Source organism: Carassius auratus, unplaced genomic scaffold (assembly GCF_003368295.1).
Source record: "Carassius auratus strain Wakin unplaced genomic scaffold, ASM336829v1 scaf_tig00214714_1_2670353, whole genome shotgun sequence".
Taxonomy (NCBI): Eukaryota; Metazoa; Chordata; class Actinopteri; order Cypriniformes; family Cyprinidae; genus Carassius; species Carassius auratus.
The window spans coordinates 2,264,336-2,286,406 of record NW_020527778.1 but is presented as its reverse complement, the minus strand read 5'-3'; the positions used below and the strand labels follow the sequence as shown (position 1 = coordinate 2,286,406).

Genomic DNA, 22,071 nt, shown 5'->3' with positions numbered 1-22,071 from the left:
AAGCTAGAGATTATGATTAATAAAGTTTTAAATATGGATATTTTTCTCACAAAAATGTATCACTTCACTTCACAAAACTTTTATTAACCCGGAGCAGTATGGAGCACTTTTTTTGATGCATGAATGCACTTTTTTGGGATTCAAAGTCTAAACCACCATTCACTGCCATTATAAAGCATGGAAGAGCCAGGGCATTTTTTGTACATATAGCTCTGACTGTATTTGTCTGAAAGGAGGAAGTCACCTAGCTTGTGGGTGACTAAATCATGGGGTAATTTTTAATTTTGGGTGAGCTCAATATATCTGTCCCTTTTGGGGAACACAAGAATGCATGCGAATCTTAAACAACTTAATCCAGATATTTTAATCAAATCTGTAAATTCGATTGAAGAACCAAATTAGCCAGAGATCAGTTATCACGTTTACTAGATCTGGAATCGTTCAAATCATCTCAGTATTAAGCGAGGTACAAAGAACGGACCCCAGGACTCAGGTTAGGTAGATTTTATCATTAGCACCTCAGAGGAATTACTAGTTAGGGAAGTCATGGCCTAGTGATTAGAGAGTTTGACTCCTAACCCTAGGGTTGTGGGTTCGAATCTCAGGCCAGCAATAACAAACTTAGGTGCTGCTCCGGGTGTGTGTGTGTGTGTGTGTGTGTTCACTGCTCTGTGTTTGTGCACTTTGGAAGGGTTAAATGCAGAGCACAAATTCTGAGTATGGGTCACCATACTTGGCTGAATGTCATGTCACTTTAGCCCCTTTCACACTGCACGTCAGACCCGCAATATTTCCGGAAAATTGCCGGGTCGCCTTCTGTGTGAAAGCAACCACGTCCCGGGATTGATTACCACATTGAACCCGGGTTGGGGACCTAGTAACATTGTGGGGTTCGACCCGGGACGAGCGCTGTGTGAACAAAAGCCAGATCTAATTCCGTGTCGAAGTGATGACGCCCGTTATCGCGCGACTCTTTTACCGGCTGTTTTGAAGGAAGATCAACGTTCGCGACGAAAACATATGTGCAAACTGTAATGAAGCAGAGATCAGTTAGTTCCTCACTTTCCGTGCTGATGCAGAGATCGTTTGCTTGCTTCAGTGAAAGTATAACGTGCCTAGCGTCGTCGACTCATTACATTACACGTCACGCGATGATTTCACGTGTCGTTACAGGATCTTCAAGGGTTGTGTGTGAAAGCACGCACATATACCGAGTCATCACTGGCAGTGTGAAAGTGCAAAATCTAGCGACCCGGGAACACTTTACCCCTGTATTTGCCGGAATGGCAGTGTGAAAGGGGCTTTTCACTACTGACTGGATGTGCCAAAGTTTGTGAGGTTTTTGGTACTGAATCTGTGAAAGATACTGATGAATGGAAGAATATAAATATATATGACATATTATAGGACATTTACGTAATTTTTTGACAAAACAAAAGATTCGAAAAATCTATCTTACATTTAACAAATTCTAAGTTCTGGGAACTCACAATTCAGCAACAAAACCTGCTGAAAACAGCACATCCTTCACAGTTTTCCTGTCACGTTAACTTTTCATCTGTCAGCAAACTGCTCTGGTCATGATAAACAGGGAAGTCAGTTAAAGCAAACGCAGGAGACTGTCAAAACACTGGTAAATGAAGAAGAGCTATTGCATAAACGTACAGTGGCATGCATAACGCAAGATAACGGAGACAAAATGTGATTACATCAAAATGCAGATGCCTTCCGATTACACAGAGCGGCAACAACATCCAAATCCACAGAAAACGGAAGAACATTACTGTATTTCTCACTCCAGTGAATTCACTCTCACAGTTGACTGTCCAAAGCCACAGTCATGGTTTGCAGTTCTTTTTAACCAGATTTCACAGCAATCTACTACTTGGCTAGATTTGCCTTTGGCACAACAATGTAAAGTTAGTTCTTCATTGGGAATGTTTGAGAAACATCTCTATAGCCACAAACTGATAAAGCACCAACACTGAGAACATGGCCTAAAATACACCTGCAGTGAAAAATATGGCTTTATTGCTTCGGGAAAAAAATATATTACGTAAAATGCATGAATTTATTTGGATTTCTCTATACTTGAGAAAGACTAGAAAAACAGATCCACGCTAAATGCACTAGCAACAACAAACAAGGGCTCGATGCTATTGTTTTGGCACAAACACATTGGAAACTTTCAACAGACTTCACAGCTCGCGCTGAATTGTAATCAAAACAATGCTGTCGCAAGCCTTGCGTACACACCATCTGGCAGAAGTTACGAACTTCTGTTAGTAGTTACGCTTCCTAAGCTGTTTCCTGAGTGTTTCGTTTTCAATTGAGTGGATCGTGAGATCTAAATTAAACAAATCACTGGTGTAACGTCTCAAAACTTGCCTTATCATAAGTTTAAAAGTTACCTGATACACTTAATAAATTCCCAGGATATTTTAGGGAAAAAATAGTGATAAAAATAATGGTGATGATTTTCAGTGCTCCTAAAGCTGATCATTGTGGTTACTTGGTCAATGAACAGAATATTCCAAGAGTCAATCATTTCCGCCAACTGACAAGTTTTTACGGCTTTTCGTGTTTTCACTGTTATACACTTGGGGGCGCTATTACACATCTTCTTAACGAGTAAACAGATGTATATTAAAAAATAACGCGATCGTTAGAAAAGTAGAGGCTCTGATCTTTATTTTGGTGTGTTGCATATTGGAGTATATTTAATCAAAATCACTTGCGGTGGCTGGCGGGGAAAGAGTCAATATAACTTAAACTAAAAAGAAACCTATAACGATATATTCACATTATACTTTAATACAGAAGTAAGACGATGTGTGAGACTTCTGGTTCATTAGAAATAACGAGAAGAATATCAAAGTGTAGTAAACGGTAAAACTGTTATAAATAATATGGTAAGACACACCAATTTGCAATATCAAGCAGCAAAAGGAGCGATATGTACAGCTAAAAATAGATGAGATCTCAATCTAGACCCATAAAAAGTACAAATTCTTGTGCCCGGTCTTACAGGAAAAATAAGGTGGATAGACACTATAAAAATTAAAAATAAATAAAATTAACGAAAGTGAAGGAAAACACACACAATTTTCCTTAAACTTTAACAGAAAGTAAACAAAAAAAAGTATAAAGCATAATCTACTTACAAAATTATATCAATGACACTAAAATAACAAGGAAAAAGACAAGGACAAGAGTCAAAGACAAGGAAAAAAACTCCCAGTTCTTCCGTGATTTCACGGAAGACAGCAAAGAAATTCAGACATCAAATATTCTCCCTCTTTGTTCCACGGAAGAAAAACAACATGAGGGTGAGCAAAATGCAAGATGCAAATGTTGAACTACTCAAAAATGTATTTACGAATGATTCTGATGTTGTGCAAGAGAGAAACGACAGGAGCACAGGTGAAACTCAAACGAAGCGTATTTAATTATCACTTCAAGACTAAACATCCCTGGAATGGCTCTCTAAAGGTGTTTTTCTCTGCACACCGGTCAGCATGAGTTTCACAGACTCGGGTTTCGAACACACAAAAGCGCCGCCTGAGTTCTCATACTCTATGTGTTTAACTTGGAGCGGACAATCATGTCTTTGTAATATGACAGCAGCAAACAAACCCAACAAGCAAGCCCTGACCAGAGGAACACAGTCATTCATACCTTGAGCCACACCAAAACAAACAATCACAATTAAATATCGAACCGGCTCACGACAAATTGAATACAGTAACACATATCCTGGGAAATACAGTGCTGTAAAAACCACACAGGAGCCCCTGAACAAGTGTTAAGTCGAGCCACCCAAGGCAGACCGATTCAAAAAATTGCTGAGTCAGATTTGTATAAAAGTGGACTACTTGAGAACAACGGCCTTAAAAATATTTTTCAGCTTATTAGTGTCTCCAGCTGTGCAGACAATTATTAAAAGCGCAATGCAGGACTTCTGAAAACAACCTTAGCCCCGCAGGAAAATGCAGCTCATCTGCACTGGAATGCTTTCAGGAATAAAGCTTATTTCATTATATAATAACTATTTTTTTTTAAAGTCTAGAGTTTGTAAAACCAATCCACGGGAGGTAAATCAGATGAAAACAGTCTAATAAATAAAAAAAACCGCATCTTTCTCTAATAATGTCATCCTGTTTAAATAAAAAATGAATTACATAAATAAGCAGCTAAAAATGTACAAATGGCATTCCATCTTCACTGTATTACTGAAGAAGGTTGACATATCAGTCATGCTCTGATAAGCACAGATAGAGAAAGAGCTACAAAGATATTTCTTTCTTTACTGTAATCTGCACCAATTTGCTGGCTTCTGGCATTATGCCTTAATCACACTTGGCAAAAAGTTGCCAATTTAAAGCTGGCAGGCACCGGTTCCACCAAGTCAGGGCTTTGTTCATCTAAGAAATCTGACTCCTTGATGGCTTTACAACAATGATTTGACCTAAATCCATGCTGACCCCTGGAAACAAGCACACACCAAGCACAAAAGCTTAAAGTATATATATATATATATATATATATATATATATATATATATATATATATATATATATATATATATATATTCTAAGCAATAGTCTCATCAGTACTCTATCTGGTATTACAGTACTTTAATCAGTATATTTTTTATATTCGCCTTAAATTGTTTGCGGTTACACTTTTTAAATTTATGAAGGACAATATTTTCCTAACCTGATTAAATGTAGATGTCACCATTTACGGCAAATTCTTACATTTTATCAATACATTAAGTTAGAATAATAAGAAAGTATATGGTTGTTTACGATTCAAATGAAATCAGTATCAACAAACTCCATCTTTCCACTGCAGAGGAAACAGAAGCTGTGTCAAAAGTGCCATTTAGATGTATTTACTCCAACTGTATTTAATGAAGATAAGAGGTTCCATGAATTAATTTACTCAGAATTGCAAATGCATAAATAATGTTATTAACTTTTGTAAAAATGTATTTTTGAAACCTGTCCTGACAGTAGAATATGAGATAGATAATCCGTGAAAAAAATCAAGCTCCTCTGGCTCCTCCCAGTGGTCCTATTGCCATTTGCAGAAATTCATCCGCTCCCGGTAAGAAACAACCAATCAGAGCTGCGGTCCGTAACTTTTTTTGTGTGTTCAAGATTTACAAAATGTATATAATAAGCGAGTACACCATGAATCCATTTTCCAAACCGTGTTTTTAGCTTGTCCTGAATCATTAGGGTACATCTATAATAAGTGTTTATATTCGGACTATTTTAGATTGCTTCAGGGGTACCGCAGCGGAGTAACCCAGTACCGTTGTGATTCTTCATAGACATAAACAGAGAGAAGTAGCTCCGGCTACAATGTTCTTCCGCAAGACGCAAGCAGTTCTGTTTATTAACCGCTAGAGCATCAAAAGTTACCGACTGTAGCTTTAATGTTTTATTTTGTTTTGACATACAAATATGAAATGTTGGAAAAATGCAATGATTCTTTTAAATATGAAATTAAACCACCAGCAGGCGGTGGCAAGTCAGTGTCTAAATGAGTGAATCAATGATTCAACCGATTCGTTCAAACGGCGGATTCACTCAATAAATGAATCAAGTGACTGTCTTTATGAATGGCTTACTGAATCATTGACTCGTTCAAAAATGCCGAATCACTCAGTAACTAAAGACCGCTGTGTTGCGCGACTGTTCTATGGGTCAAGTCAGTTTATATTTTTTGTTTATTGAATTAAAGTTGTTTAAAATCAACAACACATTTGCAATCGTGCTGAAAGTCGGGAAAACAAGACTCTTGGTCGTGTGATGTTACATATTATATAGAAAATGTATCTTCCGCGATCTTGATACTTTCAAAACATTATCCGTCATTAGTCACCGTTTACAATGAAAGTAATACAATTTGAATTATTCGTGCCAAAGTTTCCGTGCTGTTTGTTATCAAAATTTTGATCAGGTTACTTGTCCGGTCGGGCAAGTACAACTCTCTTTCATTTGATCCTTCACAAAATACATTTGTCCCTGACAAGCGTTAATGTTGAGACCTGTATAAATGGTGTCTGTATTCAACTTCTATATAAATAAAGTCACTGAACGACTTGTGGCTTTACCGTTAGTTCCTTTTTCCCGCTGTGTTTCTGTAACTCTGTATTTCCCCCGAGGGTGTCACGTGGCAGATGGCTTTTCTGATTAGACGTCTCTAACGTTACACTCGAGTTTAGTTTGACAGCAGTCCCAGGACCAGGACTCGCACAAACGAACCCAGGAGACGGAAGCAGACGGCTTCATCGCCACATATCGCTGTATTTTCAGCCCATGTTCATTTAAGATATCCCAGTTTATAGTTATTTCACCTGAGAGCTAGCTCGAGCTAACCGATCACTTACGATGGCGCGCGTGCGTGCTTACAATCCGGTCAGAAAATCACTTTTTATGCACCCGAACTCGTTATACCTTGTCGATTCGAGCAGAACACTTAATGCTGCTCACAGTCTTTTCCGTATCTGAGCGTATAAAACCCTACGCATGTCTGAAATATGTCCTACCTCAGCCGATCTCCCCTCCTCACCGATGAGCTAACTTACATCTGACGCGCGCGTGCTAGTCATACACATCTCGACTGAGGAAATCCTTCCCTTTAAAAAAAAAAAAAATCTCCAGGCTTTTATACACTGTATTCGTGAATGGACAAGTCACGAGAGATCCATGTGAAAAATGCATAACTCTAACCCAATTTCGAATAATTTCCTAAAGCCGTCCTCTTATTGTACTTTTGAAACTTCATATGTAACTTAGTTTGAATAATAAAAAGAGCAATGACATTAATTAATAGCAGGGATGCTTTTGCCGTCCTCTTATTGTACTTTTGAAACTTCATATGTAGTTTGAATAATAAAAAGAGCAATGACATTAATTAATAGCAGGGATGCTTAAAACATGACTGCATTTGAAATTAACGCATGTCGGGTAAACAAACTAATAGAATAAAACAAAAAGAACAATTAATTTATTGTAATCCACGCGATAAATTGCACATTCCACGAACTCGATACACGTTATACAATTAATAATAAATAACTGACTTAAAATATACAAAAAACTGTTATTCTTTCATTTATATACACTTTTTTTGTAATAGTAGTAGTAGTAAAATGGTTGTAAACCCCTTAAAAAATAGAAAATAAAATGGCTCATACAGAATTGAAGATTTGACAAATTGCGGCAAAAGAACATTTATTTCTTATTAAATTATTATGTTATACTTAATCTAGTTCCAAAACCCTGTTTACCAAATATGACATCTGCCGGTCAATAAGACACACAATGCATGTCAATACCCACTAAATAATATATATATAATATATAAATAAATAATACCCACATAAATAATACCCACATACAAAGAAATTAGTTTTTGTAGGCAAACAATAGTTGTTTTTGGTTAAGTGAACTAACCTTAACCCCATAGAGACGCGGCTGCTTCTTTAAAATAATTCTGACGCACTGTGATTGACATGTCCCTAAAGGGGCGTTTCCAACTGTACTCATCCAATCAGCGTTGAGCGTGCTGTCTGGACGGAGCAGAACCCGTGACGTAAGCAACTACCATTCTACTGTGCGGACAATCAATAAACATCTTCTGCAAAGTGACAACAAAACCATATATCGAGCACTTTTGAGGGTATTCAATACAATTATGGACTCCACATCGGTAAGTTAAACATAAGGTTGATCAGAGATGGCCGTAATGTTTTTTGTAATGCTTATCACATTGCTATATTAGCTTACCCGACATGGATAAAACGTGATAAACTGACACGTGAATTAAGTTTCTGTAGTGCAGCATAATGCACAACCTTTTATTGTTGCCTCGTGATGCTTTTAGCTATACGGGACATTGTAATTGTAACTCTTTTATGCTTACGAGGAAATGAACAGTAACTTAGGCCTAAATCAATAGGAAAGCCTCTTGAGTGATTTTACATGGACGCATGTTTATTGCCTTGTCAAATAAATAGATTAATGACCGATGCAATCAGATAATAAACACATTTCACCTTTTTAGGTGCTTTAAGTGTTCTTCAGCTAACGTTACTTAAAACTGAATTGACTTGGCCTACTCTCGCTGGGCAACATGGGTAGATTGAAATAAGAACAATATGGAAATAAATTATATTTGCATGTGAACTAATGCATGCTCTTAACGTCAATCATAATTATGATCAAATGCAAACACTGCTTGTTAAGAAACTATTGTACGTATATCAAATATGTCACTTTTGATGTCCAACAAGAATGCATGAACAGAAAAAGAAACCAGACTGTCTCAAGGTGTCCGAGCAAAGTCCCCTGTGATATCATGTGATGTCCGTGATGACAGCATCACAGTGCAGTGTGCATGATAAATGCTATCAGTATGAGAAGTGTTCATGTCATCACCTTCACATGTTAAACAGACTTGTTACAGCCTTTTATTTGAGCTGATTGTATCTACATCTTTTATTTAGGAATGTGTTATAAATAAAATATACTAATTTTATAAAAGTTAAGTTTCTTTGGATAAAAGCATCTGCCAAATGCATGAATGTCCACGACTATATTAAAGCAGGCTTAAAACAGGATTCTTTGTTAAATTATTTTATTATATCTGGAAGTACAAACTTATCAAGTGTAATTTTTCTGTGCAATATTAAATGAAATGTAAATTTGTTATATAATTTAATAATAATAATACAAATTAAATTCAAACATTTAAATGAATTTTTAGTTGTCTTGTCATTAAAAATTCTGAAATAACACAAGTGGAAGTATGTCACGTGGCAGTGAGCATTTATCATCTCCAAAAATGTGAGGTCAAAATGATCTTATTTAAGCTAAATTTAATTACTTTTTCATACCTTTGCACTGGAGCTCAGATTTTTGTGGTGTTTCTAGACCATAGGAGGGTTCGTCAGCACTCTGACTGAGATGGGCTTCAGTGAGGATCAGATACAGGCGGCGATACAGGCAGGATTCTTCTCTGTACCAGACGCAGCTGATTGGTAAATGTTTTTACGGATGAATACAATGAAATAAGCTTTATAGGTTAGTCTTGACTTTTGTCCCAAGAGAGAAAAATGTGACCAGTTATGTAACAGTTTAGGCTAGTCGTAGACCTGTCTGGTTATGTGCAGTGGCTTTAGGGAATATTGAAAGTTTTATTAGACAGCATTGTTCATGATGAAGCACCAGCCCTCTTATTTATTATCACATTTGCGCTGTAGGCTTTTGCAGGGTGGGAGTCCACGGCATAAGCTATTCAAGCAGCCTTCAGGTCCTTTAGAGACGGCATTTTCTGCATTTAACCCTCCCAAAGATGCTCTCTGCTCCAACAACAACTCACAGTCTGATGAAACAGGTACTAACAGCACAGTTTCTTCATTTACTCATTTGTATGATATAAACAGACTTCTTTCAGTAGAGCGTCAACATGCTTCTGAGAAGGAAAATGAGATTTACCGTGCAAATAAACTCCCATGTGACTCACAGTTTATGTGATTTTGTGTTTAGTGTGCTGCAGATCATTATTAGTACTAATAATGGAATCTGAAATGTTATGCAATACAAAGGAATTGTCTGCTTTTAGGTGCTTCATTGGTCTTGGTACCACCTTCTGTGAACGCTCCCACAGCAAAAGAGCATCCACCCCTGGAAACACGGATCAAGCAGGATAAGAGTAATTTCCACGAGCAGCAGAGGCAGCGAGTGGCCCAAGAGGCACGGGCAGAAAAGACACAGAAGAAGCAGGTGAATCAGTAAAAAGTTCACATTCTTACAGTAAAGCTCCAGAAGAAAGTCCACTCAAAAGTGAATCTGCTCACGTCATTCCAAGATTTCTTCTTTGAAGCACAAAATCTGTTCTTTAAAACACAACATCATTTGTGACCAATGGCTGTTTTAAAGATTGTTTACAATATTAGTAATTATTATTATCCCAGTTCAGTAACCGTAACGGTTGTCCTTTGATCAGGAGCGTGAGTTGGTATTGAAGAGGATAGCAGAGGACCGGCGTAGTCAGCAGGAGAAAACCCAAAGCGAAGCCACGGCCGAGACCTCTCCATCAAGTGGACAGAGACTGGGTGGACGTGTGGAGACCAGCTTGGACAACCACTGCATCCTTATGGTGCAAGATTTCATCTTTTTTCCACTGCTTTCTAAGATCTGCTGTTAGCTTTATTTCAACAGACCTGTTTTGTTTTGTTTGTGTCTGTTATAGATTCGTCTTCCCTCTGGGGAATCAATGCGTGAGCGTTTTCCTGCGGACACTCCCTTAAGTCACGTCGTCGAATACATTGCCAGCCGCCACCCTTCACTACCCGCTTTTTCCCTCCTGCAAGGGTTTCCTCGAAAGCGCTTTGGGGACGCTGAGCTAACCTGCTCCCTCCGGTGTCTGGGACTGACTCCCAATGCTGCACTTTGCATACAGACCACACCCCCTGTAACGCCTCAGGACCCGCCTAGTCCAGTGTCCCGATTGGCTGTTGTAGGGCAGGCAGAGGCGGAGCCACAGGAAGAGCCGGTAGAGCCACCGCATGAGCAACCCCAGGTGGAGGACAGAGCTTTAGAGGAACTTGAGATACCTCCTCCTCTGCCCCATCAGCTGTGGGAGGAAGCAGTGGGGTATGCTGGGATTCCTGGGGTCGAACCTCCGCTGTCAGGACCCTCTCACTACTGGGGTGAGATTTACTTTTACTAATTTGTGAATGCACCACACAGTTATTATTATTATTTTTTTTGTATACTTGTTTTTAGTTAGTGATATTTTGAATATAATATTTTGAGTGCTGCAGAGTTGACTGCAAAAGTCCAAGTATCGTAAATTTTTATTTACCACACTCGTACAATGAAAAATAACATTATAAAAACACACAGGAAAATCTTGAGGGAATCCCATGGAAGATTTGAATGTCAAGACTGCAGCACTCTATTGACTTTTATGCTTAGATGTTCAGTTTTAGTATATTTTTTTATTTTTATGAACTTTTTAAATTTTTATTAGTTTATATATTTTTTAATTATTGATTATTTAAAAAAAAAACTAAATTTAAGATTGTTATAAATGTAAGTTTATTTATTTTATATTTAAGTTTTATTTTGGCTTTAGTTCCATTTAGTTTTTGTTTTATTTTGTTTTTGTATTTATTCATTTTAACATTTTCAGCTAATATTTATATTTGATTTTTTTTTTGATCTTTTGAATTAAAAATGTTTTCAGTAGTGTTACTGTAGTTTTACTTCATGATTTTATATATATATATATATATATTAGGGGTGTAACGATACGCGTATTCGTATTGAACCGTTCGGTACGACGCTTTCGGTTCGGTACGCGGTACGCATTAGGTATACCGAACGGTTCGTTGGAGTAATTAATTATATTTGAAAAAAAAAAAAAAAAGAGAGAGAGAGAAATATAATGATATGCGTTCAACAAGGTAGCCCAATAACCCAAACAACGTAACAGGCAACGCCCCTGACACTCCCGAAGAAGAAAAAAACACCATCTTATATGTTTATGTTAGGCTACTCAGCAGGCGCTCGCTCACTCAGTACGCGCTGAAGGCTCGTTGCAAAATAGCCAATGCGTTTAACAGACTAGAAATGAGAAGATCCCCCAATAACCAACAGGTCTGGGGTTTGGGTGCACTTTGGATTCCCTATAATGGTGATGGCAAGAGAGTGGTGGATAAAAAAACAACGGTATGTCGCATCTGCAACATGACAGGGTACACCAGCGGGAATACAAAAAAAAAAAAAAAAACACCAGCGGGAATATCTGGGATATATGCGTCAGTACTATCTGGGAAAAGACGAAAAAAAGGAGAAACATGCAGGCAGCAAACTATCCCTGCAGCATTTAGAAACTATAGCTTACAGGGAATCCAACCCAAACACCAGACCTGTTGGTTATTTTAGGATCTTATATTTCTGGTCTGTTAAAGGCATTCGACATTTTGCAACGAGCCTTCAGCGCGTGCTGAGTGAGCGAGCGCCTTAGGGGCCGTTCACATATCGTGCCTAAAAACGCATGGAAAACGCTAAGCGCGTCTTTCTCCTCCTTTCCAAAGCGCTTGGGCAGAAGCGCTCATGAGGCGTCTGTCTTTGCTAAGCAACAATGACGTGCTCTCTCCATGAGACGCGGAAATTTCAGCGAAGGATAAATGGATTTGCAGCTCTAAAAATCGCTTGCAGTAGCTCTGCTACTAAATTTATTTCAAAATTGCAATCCATATACAACTATGATCAGCTGATCCTTCATCTTGGCTGAGCTCTCAACGTTGTTACGGGAAAGGATGAAGCTGATTGGTTAGTTCTTGTCACATGACCCGCGGTGCGCTTGCGGCATTCTGAAAAGTTGAGATGTTTTTACATTTTGCTGTATCTAAAACGTATCGAACCGAACCGAACCGTGACATCAGTGTATCGTATCGAACCGAACCGTGAATTTTGTGAACCGTTACACCCCTAATATATATATATATATATATATATATATATATATATATATATATATATTTATATATTATTGTTGCTTAACATGTAAGTTTATTCATTTATTTTAGGTATAATTTATTTTTATAACATTCAGTTCCATTATTACAAGTATTTCACCTTATTTTATATTCAGTTTTACCTGAATTAACAAAACGATAATAATCCCTGCTCTTCATAAACTTTACTTCAATGCAAGTAATATTGTGTTATTAAAAATCTGTTTCGGACAGGACGAGGCCATAAACTGGTGCGAGGTGAAGCAGAAAATGTGGAACATGTGGAAAATGAGGAGCAACCAGAAGAAGTAGTTCTACCTCCATTTAATCTCAATGGTATATAAACGGCTACTTTTTACAGTAGATTTTGACCGGGTGTTGTTATATGGATGCAAGGGTGTTCTAAGGGTTTGTTAGTTTGTTGGGGGGGGGGTTTCTAGACGGCTTCTCAGGTAAAAAGAGTCCAAAGTCTATGGTATTCTGGACTCTAGTTATGGCTCAGGTACCTCCTCCTTCCTCTCTAAATCCATGAGATTTTTTTCTACCTTTTTATTGTTTGCCAGGAAAAATTAGAAAACTTGTAGCCACGTCATTTTGAGGTACTATTCATGTTTTAGCACAGTTGCAAGAAGAGTTGAGTGCTGAAGTTTAATACTTGAGGCTTGGGTCTGCTTAAGTATGAGCATTAATAATAGTGATCCTTGCATTAGTCAGCACCATTAATAATGAATAAGATGAGTGTGAAAATTAGTTTCTAATTTCTCAGTAATTAAATCATCTCAATTAACATCATTATTAGAATTGGCTTGATAACAGTGAACTCCATTCTGGATGAAACTCCAAAAACCGTGAGGTAAGGCGAGCACTTCAGGCCACGATCAAAAGGAAAGTTCCTGATGAGACTGTAAACAAAAGATGTTGATATCTGTTTGTCTTGAACGGATTAAAAAGCAGCTGCTTTTTGGACTTCACTGAATCAGAAAAAGCCATAATCTAATAAAGGAGGACCAGAATGGTAATGAATGGACAGTCTGCCAACATTTCTTCAAGGGCTTTTATCCTTCAAAACATTCATATCTGCTCCCATTAAAGGTCACTGTTCATGACTCTGCAAAAGCTTTGTTTAAAATTTATATTACAGTAGCTGCTGTTTTAATCATATAGATGCAACCTCATCCCAACTTTTCTTTTCCATGAAGAACATTCCTGGAATGTTGAAGCTAACATTAGGGGAAAGTTGTGTGTTCTCTGAGATGTAACTGATCATATAGCGTAGTTTATCTTCAACAATCACAGAATTTTTGCCTTTGGACTGCTGTGCTCGGGTCAGTCTGAATCATAGATCTTTGTTCAGTAACTTTGAGTTTTTAGTAGAGCCTGACCGATATATTGTTTTGCCGATATTATCGGCCGATATGACCCTGTCACCGATATATCCAATATATTTATTTATTTGTACAGAACATATAATGCAGATAAAATGCTTGAAATGGTGTAATTACTTAGTTTGTCCATATGTTGCTTTGTTTGCTAATGGCAACCTGGATGCAAAGCTTTAACCTGTTAACTTTAACTTTTCTGTTCAGTGGACTGATTTCAGACCAATTTTAGATAATACAATTTATTGTTAAATTGTTAAATGTCTTTCCTTTATTACTCTGTCACATCATTTTGGGTGTTTGATCACAACATTTGGGTGATCATTACAAAAAATGTGTTTGTGTATATACTGTACTCTATGTACAGTATATACTGCATTATGTATATGCTGTATTCTATATATAGGACCAGTCAAATGTTTGGACACACAAATGGGAAAATGTCCAAACTTTTGACTGGTACTGTACTATAATACACAAAGAATATCGGCCGATATTTTTATCTTTTTTACCCTCTAATATCAGTATCGGCCTCCACAAAAAAACAATATCGGTCGAGCTCTAGTTTTTAGGTCTTTAGCGAGTGACCAAAGTGTGAGAAACTCAGGAAAGCCCATATTGGTTAAAAGGTTAATGCCCTTAGTTGTCTTAGTTTAGATCCGGTTAGAAGTAAAAACTCATTCACCTCTTTTAAATGATAAAACTGTCCTCTCATGTGTTAGATCTGCATATGTTCTATATATCGGCTCTTTTCTCTGGAAGTTTAATGAGTGGGATTTTTTAAATGCTGGGAAAGAAAGCAGCTGACAGCTTTATAAAATATTTTAAGACACTGTCAAGACAAGCATATGTTAATTTGCACACGAGATACACTCAGGAATTAACTGCAGCTGAATAGATTTACCAGACAGGCCTGTGAACATGCTAATATATGGTAATTAGCTTAATATGCAGTTAGTTCCAGTGCAACTGTTTTGATATTGAGGCGGTGTAATTGAATGCTTGGTTAATTTGGTAGTAGCAAGATGCAATTTGTTTAATTAGTTTGCCTGATGTCCTTATGGATCATACAAATAAATAGTACATTTTAATAAAAAAAATATATATATAAAATCAAAATAATCAATACAATTTAGAGATAATCTCCCTCTCACTCTGACAGGACTGCCACAGTTGCCCTTCTTCCTGGAGAACAGGGGAAGAGTAGGACTGGAGCCGAGACATCACTGGCCGGAGCAGGGCAACAGACTCCGGTAGGGCGATTTGGGCCTGAAGGGTGTGAAATTGAAAAAATGAAAACTGAGTCATCATTTACTCATCCTTATGTTACAAATCTGCATGGCTTCCTTTCTTTTGTACAACACAAAAGAAGATAATTTACAATCATCAAATGGTTTTGGGCCCCACTGAAAAATATGACAGAATTTGTGGACTGTCCCTTTAAGTGACTACAATTGGTTGTGTTGAAGGGAGGCGGAGCCTGATGACCCAGCAGACCCTGAGGAAGGCCGTGCGTTGCGTGGAGCTGCGGGTCAAGCAGCAGTAGAGCGTTTACAACAAGCCGCCCATCACGACGAGCAGTCGTCATCACACGGGCATCCCTCACCCCCCAAAAAAGCCTTCAAGACCCCCCGCGTGCCCCCTCTCTGTTCGATGGCCACCAGGGCCACCGTTTCCCTCATGACAGGTCAGAAAGAGACTGCCTAATGTTGTTTGCTGACATTACCTTGACTCATTACATTAGTGCTCAGGTCAAGATTTGGACCATAATCTTGCTCTTTCAGCTCCCAGCATGCAGTACAGCAGCAGCCTGTCCTGTTTGACTCCCGAGCTGGTCGAACTCTTGTTGACTCATATGGCACGTGAACGTCTCCTCCGACCGCGTACGCTGGAGCTGTTCTTTGGCTGCCCACTGCAAAAGTTCGTCCTAAACTGCTATCCTTATACCACCAATGAGCTGCTGCGGCAACTGAGAGCGTTTTCCTCCCTTAAACATCTCAGCTTTGTCAACTCTCCACTCATCACAGGTGTGTATATATAGCCCAAATAAGTTGCCCAAAACTCTCAATAGTGTTACGTAAAAAAAAAAAAAAATCTGTTATGTTGATTTTATATTAGACGGCTGTATATTAAGTAATAAAAGAGATGGCTGTATAATAATTAATAAAAAAAATTGTTTTAATATAAAAAAAATACTATATAATTTATTGATTTTTTTTAATAATTGCTAAGTAAAATAATGTTTAATAATATGTAATATGATACAATATACAATAAATCTTAGTACATTGCTTATAACAGTGGTTCTCAATTACAGTCCTTGCCTACCATCGCTCTGTATTTTTTTGCATGTCTCTTATTTAACACACCTGATTCAGATAACTAGCTCCATGCATAAACTGTGAACTGTGTACGTGAGGACTAGAATTGAGAACCACTGATTTTTTTTTTTTTTTTTTGCTTTTTAAATCGCATTAGTAAGAATTTGGGAGAAAATGTGCTTATTTGTCATGAAAACAATGAAAAGAATCATCTTAAAAATGATTTCACCAAATATGTTTATATATTGATATTGGTTGAAATATGTCTGGTTATCTTTGTGAGAAAGATGTTTACACTTCTGTATGACATATTTCTATTTATTATAGGCTTGATTTGCTTGTACGTGATTTGTAAAGCTGTGATATCATCATTTCCCGTTTCATTTCGCAGACGCTGGTCTTTCGGTTTTGTCCAACCTCTCCAAACTTCAGCATCTCAACCTGTCGTCTTGTAACAAACTAACAGACAGCTGTTTGCAGCACATCGCAGGTGAGACAGCGTGTCAGAAACCAGTCCATAAGTGATTATTATCATGAATAAATGCATCCTCTTATTTGTGTGTGTGATCTCAGGTCTCCGCAGCCTGACGTTCCTGGCTCTGGACCAGACCAAAGTAAGCGATGCAGGTCTGCTGATGTATCTGGGGTCAGGTTCTCTAGCGCTGTGTCAGCTCAGCCTCAATCACACGGCCATCACTGAGAGCACACTGAGAGCGCTGCCCACATGTGTACCACAGCTACGAACACTCAGTATTAAACACACCAAGGTAATGTGTGCATACACAAGCTTTTAAAAAAAAAATGCACATTTAAATTGTATTTATATTTGTTTATTTATGGGATCAAAATGTATAGAAATATAGGGTTTGCAGGTTCAATCCCACAGTTTGTTTTAGATATACATGCCATTTATAGATGGGGTTATCTAACATAGATTATATCACAATTACAGACTAACCAAACGTCCTCAAATATTCCTGCAGAATTCTGTGAAAGGTATGCAAAAAAAAAAAAAAATGTTAAGAAAATAAATTAATAAATAATGCAGCAAATGTGTATATAATATAGGAATTTCTGTCTATCCAAATGTATGGATTTATTTACCGGCAATAAGTGACATATTCCATATTAATCTGATTTATGTAACCAGTTGTGATTTTCTTTTTTGTCATGTTGAGCAATATAAATTGTGATGGGGCCTGCAAAATAACTTCAAACTTCAAAATAATAATAAAAAATATATATGTAATTTTTTTTTTTTTTTTTTTTTTTTTATTGTTAAAAGTCTGAAGTTGGCAATATTTAAATTAAATTATTATTATTATTTATTTTTTATGATGTCTCTTCTGCTCTCTTCTCTACCAAAGCTGCACTTGTTTGATCAAAAAAAAATATGATTATAATTTAAAAGAACTGTTTTCTATTTGAATTGATTTTAAAATGTAATTTATCTCCAGTTTACTCTAGTCAATCATTCTAATTTGTTGCTTTTGGACATGTTTATTATTGTTATCAATATCAAAATCAGTTATGCTGCTTAATATTTTTGTGGAAACTATGATTTTTATTTATTTTTTTTATTTTAAGAATAGAAAGTTCAAAAGAACAGCTATAGAAATATTTACCTAAATTATTACTATAAACTATTTTGAATAGTTTTTAAACTATCACTTTTGATCTATTTAGTATATCCTCATGAACCGTAGACTGTATTTGTCCCTTCAAACGAGCTCCGGTTAGTTTGCGCAATCAGTCATGAAGTCGTCACAGGGTTTGTTTGTAAGGTTGATTTATTTTAGACTGTGAGAGAAAGGCATAATGGAATTCACTATATGTTTGCTCTGTATTTATTTTGCTTTTGTTTCCTTTTTCTATGAGGTGAGTGACGTGTCTGCACTCGCAGAGCTCCGAAGCCTGCAGACGCTTCACCTGGACGGCACAGGTGTACGAGAAGATACTCTCCAGTGCCTAGCAACCCACCCCAGCCTATCAGCTCTCAGCCTGGCCGGCATACCAGTCGCGGATGGAGACCGCACGCTGGAGATCATTTCAGGTGCAGCCAAATTCAGCTATTTTTAATTCTGGCTTTTATGCATCATTTATGCATGCATCAATTTTTTTTGCATTAAAGTGAGTCAATGCTGTTTGGGGTAGTGAAGTAAGATCATTTACTACTTTGTCTGATTTCTCCATGCAGGCCTCAGGCTTACCCAGCTCACCCTGCCTGGCAGGCACACTGTGACGGACAGTGGACTTCTGTTTCTCTCCAGACAGACTTTGCTTTTAGAGCTCGACCTGACTGACTACACTCAGCTCAGCGACCACGGCATTACACAGCTTTCCAGCATGAGCAGGTAGAGCTTAAGGTCCAAAAGTGTTCGTGTAGTACACCAAATTAAAAAAGAAACTTTGGTTCTGGTTTAATTTGGTGCAATGCAACCATGCAAATCTTAGGAGTAGGCTTACTTACGGTTATTTAGGAAATCACAAGACACATCCCAAATTGTTGTAGCCCATTGTTTCCCACGGCCATGAAAAACCTGGAAATATTAGAGAATTTCAAAAGTGTCTGGAAAAGTTATGCTCGGCTCTTCCTTTAGCTAGAATTTACTCTTTACTTAATGAAATGAGTTTTCAAATTCCTTGTCCATTCTTTAGTAACAGATGGAAAATAATGGAAATTCTTAGGTCAGAAATTGTGGGAACCCTGATTTATATGTAAAGATCTATTCACACCAAGAGCAAATATGTGCCACAAAGAAGACTTGAAAATCAATCCACTTTTGTAAACCTAATTCACACTGTTGTTTTTTGTCAACAAATATAGTGTCGTTGTTGTTTTTTGTACGGTTTATTGAAAAACCTCAATAAGTTGCTTTAGTATTGTATGTTTTCCAGCATTCTGAGTAAAAAACAGTTTATCAGTATATGGCTATGTGACTGCTTTAAAGCAATTCAAATTAGCATTGTCCTACAGAGCTTTCGTTTGCGATTCATTTCACCCTTTTATTAGAGCAGTGTTCAGAAGTCTTTTTAAATTTTTCCAGTAATGGTAATGATGACCCGCCCCCTTTTACTTGATAGGTTGAAGAAGCTGTCTCTTAGCAACACTCAGGTGAGTGACAGCGGGCTGCAGGGACTGATCAGTCTAAAAGAGCTCCAGGAGCTGTGTCTTGACCGTACAGCCGTCACCAGCAGGGGCGTTGCAGCCTTGATCACACACCTACCACATCTGCAGGTACGGTAGAAGAAAAAATATAAATTTATTCATGCATTTAGCAGACGGGAATCGAACCCACAACCTTGCGCTGCTAATGCAATGCACTACCACTTGAGCTACAGGAACACTAACACATATATATGATGAATGTGCATGGATTAAATGTACATGTTTTTTTGTTTTTTAGGTGATGGGTTTGGCCAGTACACAGGTGGGCGACACGGTGATCAGACGAGGTCTGGTTCACTGTCCTCAGCTGCTGAAACTCAATCTCAGCAGAACCAGAATCACAGATCAGGGTACGTTGTGCAGTCTTATTTCCTCCATGATCATTCACTAGTAAAACAAACGCTTCTAACATGCCGAATTGTATTGCTCAGGTCTGAAGTTCCTGTGCCGTATGCAGCTGAGTCAAGTGAACCTGGATGGCACAGGTGTAACTCTTGTTGGCATTGCCAACCTGATCTCCGCCTGCCCTCATCTGATCAGCGTACGAGCCAGCCAAACCCGCGCCATTCCTCCAGACCAACAGTCTGACGACGACAGCGATAACGATAATGGCACCGATGCCAGACGGTCCTAGATGTCTGTGTGTATTCTTCAAACATGGGCATAGTACCCTTCAGCTGTTTCTCAGAGGGCAGATTATTCAGAGCTTCCTTTTTCCATTAGTAGCACTACAATCTCACTTGGGGTAGACAATCAAGTTGAAATACAGCGTAATGAGTTTTGTCTGGAGCTTTAAAAGTGCCATGGACATGCACACTTCCAAATGTTGATTTTTTTGTAAAATAAAATTAATTTCATTTAAACATACGGATACTTGTAATACAGAATAAAAAAAAAAAAAGCAGAAGGCGTCATAATTTAGTAATAATGATGCTCCAATATTGATAAGCAACACTTTGCATGACAGATGTAGAAGTATTTGAATCTTTTACATTGTGTATTGCGGAGCTGTGCATGAACATGATATTTTTATTTAAAAAAAATGAATGAAAATATAGGTGTTAATGAATGACCGAATGAATATTTTATGTAGATATATTTTGGATAAATGCATCTGAATGGCTGAAGTGGAAAGTCATTTTGGACTGGAAGTTGGCATTTAAGTATAACCAAAGTCAGTGTCATTTTACTGGGATGTTACTGGATCTAGCAAAAGTTTTACTCCTACATGTATATTCATGTTGGATTTAAGTTTATTAGTATTTCTGTTTTTTTTCTTGTTTTTTTTTAATTAGAGGATTTATTAGTCTGCTGGGAATAACTGGATCCAGGTTTACGCTAACATGCATCTGTCTTTAACTTACACAGTTTTTCATATGATATGATAAAGTTCTGAATTGTGAAATACCAAACAAATTAATAGCAGCATCATCACATTGGCATTCGACTGTTTCTGTATGCATCAGTGTTGTACCTTTAAGCGTGTAAATGCAATAACATTTAAAAATACAAAATCATAAAGGTCTCAACCGTATCTGGAAAAAAGGTCTATGTTGAAAAATTGTCAAGTTCTAAATTCGAAACATACCTCGAATGCACGAAATGTCAGATGCATTCTTGTTGTCAACAGTTGTCTAGTCTAAATTGAAATGAGACACAAACCCATGTTGCTGTTTTTTACATTCAGGAGCCAGTCAATGGCGGATCATGAACATGGTAGCATCTTATTCATGTTTATTTAAAATCCCATCAATTTTCAATGTGCATGATCCTACAACCCCAAAATCGGTATTTCACCCAGTGAATGCTGTCTTAGAAAATCTTAGTTCTGTACATCCTTTAGGTAATATTCAAGTATACAAAAAATACACACACCAAGTGTAGTTTAGTAACATAAATTCATGAATCCACCTCTTGTGTATGATTATATGACACAGATCGTATTAGATGCATGTTACAAAGTAAACTCATTCAGTCTGCTCCACATTTGTACAGTTTATTTTGCAGCTAACTAGGATGGCCTAAAACTATTTTATACTTTAGGTCAACAGCATTAATATAAGCTACATTTTGCAATTGTCTTTTCGTGGCTTTTTTTTTTTTTATCTATAATTTTTATTTATATATTGACAAATGTTTTCTATAATAATAAAAAAGAACATTTACATTAATGTTGAAGTTACAGTATTACTGTGTACTGTAAACAGAAATAGAGTTTGTTTCTTCATCAGAACAGATTTGGAGAAATGTAGCATTACGTCAATTGCTCACCAATGGATTCTCTGCAGTGAATGGGTGCCGTCAGAATGAGAGTCTAAAAATCACAGTAATCCACATGAGTCTATCCACACATTTAATGTCTGTTAAATTAAAATATGCATGTTTCTAATAAACAAATCCATCATTAAAGTGTTTTGATGTTAACCTGTCACTTCTGGCCAAAATACCAGTCCATAATCCATAATAAAGCTTCCTCCAGTAAAAGAGCCAATCTCATTTTGTCCTCTCACATCAAAATGTTTAATATTTTAGCCAGAAGCAATGTTGGCTTTTCACTTCTTAAGATTTTAATTGATGGACTGGATTACTTGTGGATTATTGTGATGTTTTTAATCAGCTGTTTGAACTCTCATTCTGACGGCACCCATTCACTGC

General features: G+C 37.3%; 2 protein-coding genes across 5 annotated transcripts in view; one reads left to right on the top strand and one right to left on the bottom strand.

The window, feature by feature from the left end:
• LOC113092647 (anion exchange protein 2-like) overlaps window positions 1–6,646 on the bottom strand; it is a 36,302-nt gene extending 29,656 nt beyond the window's left edge. For 2 of the 4 annotated variants that reach the window (XM_026258316.1, XM_026258319.1), the window contains exon 1: window positions 6,128–6,538. The gene's annotated coding sequence lies outside the window, so the exon portion shown is untranslated. Of the gene's footprint in view, window positions 1–6,127; window positions 6,539–6,562 lie in introns of those variants that run through there. The other 2 variants (XM_026258315.1, XM_026258318.1) reach the window with 2 other exon arrangements.
• A 925-nt stretch (window positions 6,647–7,571) lies between these two features.
• Window positions 7,572–21,528, top strand: LOC113092713 (uncharacterized). Its single transcript, XM_026258406.1, has 17 exons — window positions 7,572–7,728; window positions 8,952–9,058; window positions 9,281–9,414; window positions 9,643–9,803; window positions 10,027–10,179; window positions 10,273–10,732; window positions 12,782–12,883; window positions 15,089–15,179; window positions 15,396–15,613; window positions 15,711–15,953; window positions 16,639–16,737; window positions 16,821–17,014; window positions 18,126–18,300; window positions 18,445–18,601; window positions 19,332–19,485; window positions 19,655–19,766; window positions 19,848–21,528. The coding sequence occupies exons 1-17, from the start codon at window positions 7,714–7,716 to the stop codon at window positions 20,048–20,050; spliced, it is 2,778 nt and encodes a 925-aa protein (XP_026114191.1). The 5' UTR covers window positions 7,572–7,713; the 3' UTR covers window positions 20,051–21,528.
• Window positions 21,529–22,071: the final 543 nt, after the last annotated feature.

Excerpts from the sequence above, each read along its gene's own strand:
- LOC113092713 (XM_026258406.1), top strand. Across the intron at positions 15,954-16,638 it reads CAACTCTCCACTCATCACAG|ACGCTGGTCTTTCGGTTTTG; the intron begins GTGTGTATATAT and ends TTCATTTCGCAG. Across the intron at positions 18,602-19,331 it reads CAGCTTTCCAGCATGAGCAG|GTTGAAGAAGCTGTCTCTTA; the intron begins GTAGAGCTTAAG and ends TTTACTTGATAG.